An 11,257-nucleotide genomic window follows, 5' to 3' on the forward strand; every position below is an offset into this window, starting at 1 on the left:
CCCCCGCAGCCCCCTGCAGCCCCCTTCGGTCCTCTGAAGCACCCTGCATCTTCCCAGCATCAGCTTCTACTCACCATTCTCTGATTTGTTTTCCCACAGAGGAGATTCTGAAGAGCCACATTGCGCATTGGTGGTCACCAGATGGTACAAGGCTCGCCTATGCCACCATCAACGACTCCAGGGTTCCACTTATGGAGCTGCCAACCTACACAGGCTCTGTGTACCCCACTGTGAAGCCCTACCACTATCCTAAGGTAGGCAAAGGGCAGGCTCTGTCAGACTCAAGTCACTCATAAGCTCTTTTGCCCACTGGTTCTAAATATTGTCAGACGCCTTTGCCAGCAGCACTATAAACGCGTATTATGTCACGCTAAAGTCCCATCTTTCTTGAAGTGACAAAAATCCAGCACTTCTGGCTCCTTACAGCATGCAGCTACAGGGGGTTGGAAGCACCTTCCTCTGTCCCCTGTCCCTGGGCCTTGGTGAGGCTATGCTATCCATAGTCACTATTGGGTGGGGCCCTTGAGAGGTGATCAGGCCATGAGTGACGAGCCTTTAAGATTGAGGTTAGTGTTATATGAAGAAGACTCCCAGATGATTCTCACTTCCATTCCAGCCATGTGAGGAGGCAGTGAACAGGCTACATTCATGAGGCCCAGGTCCTCGCCAGACAGAATCATCAGGAACCCCCGGTCCTGGACTCCAACTCCAAAGCTGTGAGGTTTACACCTCTGTTGTTTATAAGACAGCTGGTCATTGCCATTTTGGTGTAGGGACCAAAGAGGCAGGCCTGAGCAGTGGGACAGCAAGAAAGGGTACGGTAGAGTAGGAGGAGCCTGCAGACCTCATGTCCGCATCACATCCCAGCATCTAAGCGCAAGGCAGGTCCTGATGCAAATTTTTCCGTGGGAGGAAAAATACTGGGAAGGAGGATGGCATTTAGGAACATGAATGCAGCTCCCAAGGTGCACACCACTGTCTAACCTACTTCTCAATGGCATCACCAGACTGCTTTAAAGCCAGTGGTCAAGCAGTTATGACACTCTCGCTGCCGGGCCCCTGGAAATACTATCCTGCTTCGGCCAGAAGATTTGAGCCTAGGCCTCCTGCTGCTTCTGTGTTGTGAGGAGCCCTTGGGTCTGTGGAGGACCCATGATGAGAACACAGGAGACAGGCAGACTCAACATGGTTCCCAAAACCATGAACCAGAGAAAGCAGTGAGTGAGTTTGGCTGTTCCAGCTGCCAAACAGAATATTGCAGACCTGAGCAACTTTGACCACGATAGTTTCCTCCCAGCTCTGTGTCTTCGTTATCACACTACATCTTCGAGGAGGCTGGCTGACTAGAACTGGGATGTTGGTGATCCAGGTACTGATGGGGCAAAACTAATGTCTTCTCATGAGTCCCATTTTTAAAATAGGATCTCAAATATCCCATGCTGGCCAGGAATTCTCTGTGTAGCTAAGGATGACCTTGAACTTTTGACCCTCTACCTCCCAAATGCTGGGATTGCAAGCCGGCATCACCATGCCTAGTTTACACAGTGCTGGAGATTTAACACAGGTCTCTGTGTGTGCTAGGCAAGCACGCTACCAATGGAGACACAACCCCACACTTTGTGGCCATTACTTCCTCATAAGGCAGATGATAAGAGCTCAGGTAACATCCTCTCTTTATAATGACACTAAGGCCATCATTGGGCCCCACCCACATGACCTCATCTAACATCACCACCTAAGAGCATACTCCCAAACGCTACCCACACAAGGCAAGAGCTCCAGCATAGAGATTTGGGGAGTAGCCTATGGGGAGTATGGTCAGTGCCCATCAGGCTCGCAGGGTGGAGGAGCATCAGTCCCTGAGGTCATAGCCTTGTCTCATTTCCTCTCCTGGGACAGTCTTGCACAGACTTGCCATTGACTGGGTGTCTCTGTTTTCCCTACCAGTCTCCATTGTAATATGAAGTCTGCTAGCTGGACTCAGTTAATTATAGTCTGTGAGACTAAGTCCACATCTCCCTAGCCCCTCTTTATCTCCTAATATACCCAACACACACACACACACAGAGAGCCATACATATAAATAGCAATCATACATACGTGTGTGCACATATAAACATATCCTAAACAAATGTCATTGACAAGCCAAACTCTCATAGCCGTCTTTATTTGGTAGTATGCTCTGGGACATGTAAGGAATTGGAAAGTGCCATTTTGCTCAGCTCTTGAGCTTCCATGTTTTAATAGAAATTCCACCAACTCTGACTGACAGTTCTAGCTACTGCCCTCTTCCCTCCCACTCACAGTCAGAGCCCTGAGGCATATAGATAGCAATCTGTTCCTTACTGTGGGATAGATTCCCTCTACATAAATGTACAGGTGTCGTGAGGACATCAGGCTAGAACAGCCCTGACAAGACTACATCTCTCCAAATTCTTTCAGTCCAGAATTTGTTCTCCAGACCAAAAGGAGGCCTGAGTTGGTCAGGTCTGTGGCTCCTCATTGATGAAGATCCACCTGTGAGCTATGACCTGGAGACCAGTGCTCTGTACCTCCTGTGCATGCTCCACGCTTTGTGACACTGTCTTTCCTGCCCTTCCCCACAGTTTCCTTCTCTTTCATGTGGCTGACCAAGCGCCCACTGACATTGGCAGATTCAGAGACTGAATGGAATGGGAAGGTGCCAAGACTCCTGGAAAGGGAGAGCTGGCCCAAAGATCTCTTCGCCTTTTAAAAATTCCATGGTTTAGGGCTGGAGAAAGCTCAGTTGTAAAAGACTTGTTATGAAAACATGAGGCCTAAAGTTTGCACCTCACATAAAAAATTTTGAGTGAGGTAGAATATAGCTATAATCCTGAGAAGGCTAAGACAAAATCCCTGAGGCTTACTGATAAGTAAGCCAGCTTTGGTGAACTCCAGTGAGAGATACTGTCACACACACACACACACACACACACACACACACACACACACACACATACACACATACAAAAAAAAAGTGGTCCAAATGCATGCATGTAAACACACATATAATGTCACATGCACACATGTGCACACACACATACAGCCACACACAGAAACACAACTGATTTGTCCTTAACATAAATTATAGTCTTCAGTATCAATTTCCACAATACCCAGATACGAGTCTTCCAGGAGAGATGTTGCAAAGCCAGGGTGGACTCCAAGCCATTTCTCTCAGGCTGCTCCCTCACCGCTCTGTCCCCTCATTTTGCAGGCTGGCAGCGAAAACCCCAGCATCTCCCTCCATGTCATCGGCTTAAATGGACCCACCCACGACCTGGAGATGATGCCACCTGATGACCCCCGCATGAGGTTGGTAGATCTCTTACCAGTGCATTAGGAACAAATTCAAACGAAAGCCATTAATGCAGCATCTCCGGAATGGGCTCTCTGGTAGCAATGGCTAAATTTCAAGCACTTTGTTCTTCTAGCCTTCCTTGATGATATGTGGTTTGTTTACCTGGGGAAAATAAAGGGGAAACACCAGGTAGCATATACTTTAATTCTTTGCCATATATCAGGGTGGAGAACCTGCCCCATGAGAGGGAAGGTCCTCTGGAAAAGCATGTCTAGTCAGCCCCTGTCTCCACTGGGACATTCACACAGCAGACAGATGACACCCATGAATGGCCTGGCAAATGAAAATCCTGGAACCAGATTTCAGTAAGTGGCATCCCATTTTCAGGATTTCAGAGGACCTCTAGCTGGCCAGCTCCTATAACACACTGATGGGTTCTGCTCTAAGAAGGCCAGACATCCTAGTGGGTGGCAGCTATGTGCTTCATTGGGTACATGGAAAATCATGGTGGTCAATCGCTAGCAATATCAACTTTGTATAGACTTTCTAGTTAAATCAGAGCAGCCAAAGGGGATCCCATCTAGGTGATATGATTTGAATATCAGCATTGCCCTTAAAGTCAAGATATGTGGGGACTGATAGCATCTAGAGTCTAGTTCCATGGCCACTGTACCTCTCTGGTGAGAAGAGTGAGAGAGAGGGAGTACAGTATCCCAGGGCCCACACATCTAAGACACTATCTGTAAATGGACCTGTGTAAGCCAAGATCACCCTGTTTGGAGACCCAGCAGGTATGCAGGCCAAATTTTGTCATCTAGCTAGCCTGGGACTTCATGTTTCAGTCACTTACAAATCTGCGCTTTATTAGAAGTTTCTGGTAGCTCCTGGAAGAGTGGGTGCTTAGCCCAGCTGCTCTGACTCCTTCTGGGGAGGGTCCCCCACCACACGCTCACTCTCCTCTTCCTGACATTGTACTCTCTGCTCCCTAATGTATAGTTCTCTTCCCCCCACCCCCCCGAAGTGAGTCTCTAAGACAGCAGTACTCATTTGACATTAGTAGACTGAGCAACATGGTGGAACCCAGTAGAATTGTGCAGGAGCCTTGTATGCTTAGGGGCTGTGGATGAAAAGAATGATATTTGGAGAGGTCCATTGCACCTCTCCCCTGCAGAACTTTTAACCCTTTCTTCAGTGGAACTTGATGTCATGGTATCCATGGGAGAAAATGGAGGCAAACCAAGCTTGGAACCTGTGCTCTGTAAAAGGCTAGCCTCTTCCTACCCTGGACTTGTTTTACCCCTAGCCAGACAGGATTAGGTACCCCAAGCTGAGGTCTCATAAACCTGAACCCAGGCAGCTTCCTAGGGCAAGACTCCTGCGGCTCATCACCAGGCCCCTCCATGTGCACTGGCTGAGGAAGGCCAGTCAATTTGCCTGTTATTCTTAGCTAAAATGAAGCAGCTCAGGTGATTGCTCCATATCTTTCCTGAAGATCCCTCTATTCCATCATTCCCCTCTCAGCCAGTCTCTGCCAAGCCTCCTGGGTCCTGGTCCAGCAACATGCTGAATTAAAATGGAAAGTCACCTGGAAAATTTCAGCCATCTGTTTGAGTTAATTGGGAGTCAGTTTAGTCAATTTGGTGATGCTGTTTTCACAGGCTTGATTAACTTCAATAACAATGAAAAATTAGCTGTAGTCAGGACATGAAGTTTGAATTCTGGCTTCCAAGTCTTCTGCTTGCTCAAATTTCTTAGGCTAAATGCAGTAGCATGCTTCAAGAACAACACAAATCTGTGACACAAAGGTGCCACTCACTATACCTACTGACTCTCTGTCACACTGCCTAGAGTATATTTGTTTTTAAGGCTTATTTATTTTCATTTTGTATCTATAAGTATTTTGCCTGCATTTATACATGTGTGCAGCACATGCACTCAGTGTCTACAGAGGCCAGGAGAGGGGTTCAGATCTCCTGGAATTGGAGTTACAGATGGTTGTGAGTCACCATGTGGGTGCTGGGAACCAAGCTGAGGTCCTCCTCAAGATCAGCAAACACGTTCAGCTTCTGAGCCATCTCTCTGGTCCCAGTAGATATTTCTCTAAGATGCACATACAGATATCAGAGTACAGTCTCAGTGTGAGTACAGTTGACATTTGCCAGTCATTCAACCTGACTGTAAGAATTTAGTAGTGAGTGAGCATGAAGCCTACAGTAGAGAGAGTGAGCTCTGGCTCAGGCAAAGTGTCACATCCATGTAAACTGTGGGCCTGAGATGAATCATGAAAGTGTGGGGGAAAAAAGTGCCATTTGCCCAGGTCATAGGCTAGACCAGAATTTCTCAGCCTGGACACACATGAAATCTTAAACCTTTTGAGTCTTGTGAGGCTTCTTTGTGCATCACAGAGTCCTGGGTCTGCCCTGGTCCCTCTCTACCCACCCCTAGCAACAGATGGAAGAGTCTTCCTGACACCATCAAAGCTCCAGACAAATAAGCCCTGTCATGAAATGAGGTTCCCTGCCAACACACTAGATTCAGTTCTGTGGTCTCAGACATTGCCAACCTCTCTTGCTGGTTCTCTCCTCTGTAAAAAGGAGAAAAGTTCCTATTACAGAAGTGTGTAGTATAGGCATAAATTTCTTGCAACCTACTTTTTTTTTCAAAGATTTATTTATTAACACCAGGACACACCAGGAGAGGGCATCAGCTCTTATTATGGATGGTTGTGAGCCAATTCCCATGTGGTTGCTGGGATTGTGATTGAACTCAGGACCTCTGGAAGAGCAGTCACTGAGCCATCTCTCTAGCCCTACAACCTACTTTTAATAAGGCTTCAACCTCTCCTCTAGCCCACCACCCAGCGGAGATAGTGGAAAAGAAACATTATTAGGATATAGGGGGAGGGGACCTGTTAGCAATAGTTCTTTAGAGGAGAGCTCAGTTTTCTTTCTCAGTAGTTCAGTCCCATCACAAACACCAAATACAACTTAGCAGACCAGTCCTTTAGGCAGGCAGACACCACACACAAATGAGCAGCTTCAGTCCAGTGCTCACAGCAGGCAGACACCATGCACAAACCAGCAGGTATAGTTTAATCTTAAAGAAACTAGAAAGCTCACCAACCAGCCTGAGGCAAGGCTGTGGAAGGGGCAAGCTGGAACCTCATGAGCAGTTCTTGGGCAAGTTTCTCTCAATGACAACATTACCACAAGTTGAGTTCAACAATTCTATGTAAGGCGAACCAATACATACATGTTATTAAGTACCAAAAGATATGTGTCATTAGAGTAGAATATTGAAAGGGGAGCAAACCAAACCAATGTTCTTGCTCTATCTGTGGGATCATATTTGTATTCCTTCATCACACACCCTTTTACATGTCTTCTATATCAAAACATCCTTTCACTTGTTTCTGCTTCAGGAAAATAGTCTTTTCTGTGTCTGACTTAGCAAGACATCCTGTGTGCCTCATTTAAAAAAAAAAAAATCACTTGACATAATTGGCTTTCTAAAGAAGCTAGTGTCTCCTGGGTATCTGTCAAACTCTAGGAGGTGTGCAGGGACCACAGGCCTGGCCCATACTGCCATCAGTCTGCTGTCTGGGAGTATTCTCTGCAGGCCACAGCTCGCCCCTCAAGAGTCCCCTACTTGCTAGTTCATGTTTATATTGCTAACTGGCTGCTTAGCAACACCACTGGGCATTATCAATTAAGCTGTCAAACTATGAGTCTCAGGTGAAACAAAGACTTGAGTTAAAGATTTAACTCTATAGTTAACAAAGGATGCAAGAATGTGTCCAGATGGGTCCAGATGCCATTCAGGAAACTGCATATCTAGAGATAAGTTGGCAGATGTGTGGCATTGAACTTGCTGGGTTCCTGCTGCCCCACCAGGCAGAGTCCAGAAGAGTCCTCTGTAGCAGCAGGGTTAAAAGTTGCAGTCTGTCAAAAGCAGTCAACACAGGAAGGGATACTCATTGTAATTTTGTAGAAACTCTTTTGCCTCTGCAGAAGGGCTAGATGAAGTCACCTAACATTTCCAATTGGCCTCAGAAACTGAGCAGTCTTTAGTAAGCTGGAATGCCTGATCTCCTTCCTGCACTCAGGCCTCAAAGCTTCCCCATCCCAGCCTAGGCTACTCCACCTTCACCTTGAACATCTGGGTCACATCCTTGACTGCAGCAAGAATGTGTTCCTCCCTACCCATCCTTTCTCTTGCCCACCAGCATTGCCCCCATAGACTGATATTCTCCTGCCTTCTCTGTCCACTGAGTCTCCAAACAGTAGCTACAGTGACATTTAAACCACAGCTTGTCATGAGGCCTCTGCTTAGAGCCTCTGTGGTTCCCTTCTCACAGAGGGAAAGGACAGCTTCTATTACAGCTGAATCATTCATCATTCAAACCTTCTACTTTACTGATCATTCTAGCATGCCCCAACGTTCGTCACTACCCACCCCCTACCCCCAACGTTTGTCATTACCCACCCCTTACCCCCAACATTCGTCATTACCCACCCCCTACCCCCAACATTCGTCACTACCCACCCCCTACCCCCAGAAAGCCCTTTCTGAGAGCTCAGGGCTACTTGCTCTCCCCTTTAGAACCAGGAGGGCCACTGGCTTTCCTTTATTGACTTGTTACAGTTTCTGACCCACCTACAATGTAGAGTGGTTGAGGCAGGGATGCACACATACACACACACACACACACACACACACACACACATCACTTGTAAGTCTGTACTACCATTCTGTAGCAGGAAACGGTGTGTTATTTCAGTTCAGGATACATTTGCTGAATGAGTACATTAATTTAAATCTTAGGACCAAAGTTCTATTTCTATAGAATTTTGAGGATAGATTTGTCCTTTCTGAGTATGGAGACTATCATTTAAGCATTAGACATTGGCAACAGCCTCCACTGAGGAAAGTGAAGTAAGGGGACTGAAGACGTTGCTCAGTGGCTAAGAGTGCTTGATGCTCTCCCAGAGGACAAGGAATTTGTTTCCAAGAATGTCTGTTGGACAGCTCACAACTGCCTGTGACTCGAGTCCCAGGAGACTCTGTTACCTTCTTCTGGTCTCCATAGGCAGCCCTACACATGTGGCATACATATACAGAGAGATAAAAATAAAAAGTAATATTCCAAATTTAGAAAGTGTAATGAGACCCTTGCTTCATGTAGGGTGTAAAGAGGACTTTTTCAAATGCCTCAGTGAACAATGAGATGGGCCAGTGGGTAAAAACACTTGCAACCAAGCCTTAGCTGGAAACTTGGACCCAAGTTTGATCTAGAACCAACTCATAAACATTGTCTTCTAACCTCTACATATGCACTGCAGCACTCATGCACACATATACAATTTTTAAAAATTTTAATGCCCTTGAAAATGTAGGAAGAAGTAGCCTAGGATCTTGGAAATGTAGGCCTAAGTCACCAGACACTGTGTCAGCTTCCCCGACACACACTGTTCTTCACCTCTCTCCAGCCTAACTTCTGTGTTACTGTATTACACTGGCCCTGTAAATCCTTCCACATGGCTCCCAGGCCCTCAATTTTTCTATGTGCCATGAACTGTGTTAGGCACTAGGGCAATGAAGATCCTCCATGGAAGTACACAGTTACCAAAGCTGTGACAGTCTTCTGCTGTGGGCTGTAAAGGGATGGAGCCGGAGCGAAGTGCAGAGTGAAATGATCCAGTGGAAGTGTTGGGAACACCTCACAAATACATCAGGAGCCTGCCAACATCAGAGGCATCTTGGGAAATGCGAATAGCCCTGTAAATAATTCACATAAGCACTCCATACACATAAAAATAAATAAATAAATAAATAAATAAATAAATAATAAATAAATAAATAAATATTTTTTAAACATGGGTATACATTTAGATCTGGATGTAGATAGAAGTAAGGGTGCTTATAGAGACAGGGATGTAACGTAGTTACAAGTATAAATATAGATGCCTGTTCTCTCCCTGTTTTCCCCCTAGAACCATATAGAGATTGTGAATGCATGTAGCATCCAGCCAACTTACTGTACACCCAGATTGTACAGAGGGAGCAACTCTGTATCCTGGGCTGCAGAGACCGCCATGTCTTCTCTACCACCAACTCCTCTTCTACATTCAGTACCCATGGCACAACCTATGCCAACACACATGTGAAACTCAGCCATTCTCCTTTCTGGTTTAAACACAGTGCCACACTGTGGTGGGTCCTGGCTACTCAGGTTATGAAGCTCTTCTGGGTGATGGGAGTGACAGTCATTCCAGGCTGTGGAGTGAGAAACCTTTGTCCCATAGATTCACTGCAAAGGACAGTACAGAATCACTACTAATGACTGGATTAGGCTCCTTCAATGGTTAAAATGCCTAGCTCATAAGAATTGGAAATTGGAGTCTCAAAAGTCTGGTTAGATACATTTCCAGGGGGAGAAACAGGGAAAACCTGATGCTCAGTGCTGTAACTCAGGGGCACGTGGAGCATTCTGAGGATGTTGTCAGTAGATAGTAGTGAATGATGGGCTCTTTGGCAAGCCTGAAAATAGAGTAGCCACCAGCACAAAGCACACTGACATCTGAGTATGTCACCAGCATTCTGAACAGGTTTCTTCAGACCGTGTCACAAGACTGGTGAGTCTGTTGATGGTAAACACAAAGGGCTTAAGTGACAGCTAGTCTTCTCCCCTGAGTCACAGCTAGCAAATCAGTACACTAGCTTGAGGACATCTGTAAGAGAGCAGGACTTGACAGACTCTGGCCTGCAGTGTGTTTTCACACATGCCTGTGTGCACTGAGGTGTGAGAGAGTGGATGTATACCTGCTGACTGCCAACAGGTCAGTGTTTTGTTTAGGTCTCCCTACCATCTTCCCATCTCAAGTGTCCTGATGTTCCTAGGCCTTCCAAAGATTCCTCACATCCCTCACACTTCCTCCCATGACTCACAGAGACCAAAACAAGAAGAGAGTGGGTGACTGCTAATGGGACCCCTGGTCTTTTATGGGACCAGGCCTGGGTCTCTAAAGCCAGAGTCCATTGCCACCTGAGCTCTCTGGCACTCAGTTTCCTTTGAAAGCAGAAGTTCCCTCCTCCCCATTCCCCACTCAGATTCTCACAGTCAGGAGATACATTCAAGGGGCTTACTGTAAACCTGATACTCTGTTTAGTGCTGCCAGCAGCTTTGTTCAAGGACTTACTGTGAGCAAGTCTCTTCCTGTGTCTCCAGGAATGTGGTTATGGAACTTTGTCTTTTGAGCTGAGGATCAAGTGTCCCACTGCCTCTGCCATTCCATGAATTCTCTGTTATTGCTATAATGAGTCCTGCCAGAGAGCTACCCAACATATCAATGTCCTCTTCTGGATCCCTATGCCTGGGAGAAGAGGAATCCTGGGAATCCACAGCTTCAGAAGGAGGTTGTAATCTAAGGGGTAAAGTTTCCATAGGCTGAGAGATCTGCTATCTCAGGGCAAAGTCACACTGGAGTCTTCAGACCAGGGAAAACCAACAGTATATGACCATCTTATATAAAAAGCAACTCAGGGAATCAGAGTTGATTCTGTAGTTAAGAAAACTTGCTTCTCTTCCAGAGACCCAAGTTCAATTCCCAGCATCCACATGACAACTCACAGCCATCCTTAATTCCAGGCCCAGAGGATCTGGTGCTCTCTTCTGGTCTTCATGGGCACTACATGCACACGGTGCACAGACATGCATGCACGCAAAACATACACACATACTCATAAAATAAAGAATTTTAAGCAGAAGAAGGACTCTTGTATAGAGATAATACTGCAGTCTTGTGAGTTAGTGAGCAAATAATATCAGAAACAAGAAAGGTTTCCTCTGTGAGAAAAGGGCCTGAAGAGGTCACATCATCATAAAAAGGTTGGGTGAGTGGGGGAAATGGATTACAGGCTCTGGTCACATCATCA

General features: G+C 46.2%; 1 protein-coding gene across 4 annotated transcripts in view; it reads left to right on the forward strand.

Annotated features, from left to right (window-relative positions):
- The window catches only part of Dpp6 (dipeptidyl peptidase like 6), a 933,905-nt gene that overhangs the window by 839,685 nt on the left and 82,963 nt on the right, over positions 1-11,257 (forward strand). For all 4 annotated transcript variants that reach the window (XM_031380237.1, XM_031380239.1, XM_031380236.1 and 1 more), the window contains exons 9-10: positions 100-254; positions 3,239-3,336. In XM_031380237.1, the coding sequence (XP_031236097.1) occupies positions 100-254; positions 3,239-3,336 (253 nt within the window). The remainder of the gene's footprint in view (positions 1-99; positions 255-3,238; positions 3,337-11,257) is intronic.

The sequence above is a fragment of the Mastomys coucha genome, unplaced genomic scaffold, assembly GCF_008632895.1.
Source record: "Mastomys coucha isolate ucsf_1 unplaced genomic scaffold, UCSF_Mcou_1 pScaffold19, whole genome shotgun sequence".
Taxonomy (NCBI): domain Eukaryota; kingdom Metazoa; phylum Chordata; class Mammalia; order Rodentia; family Muridae; genus Mastomys; species Mastomys coucha.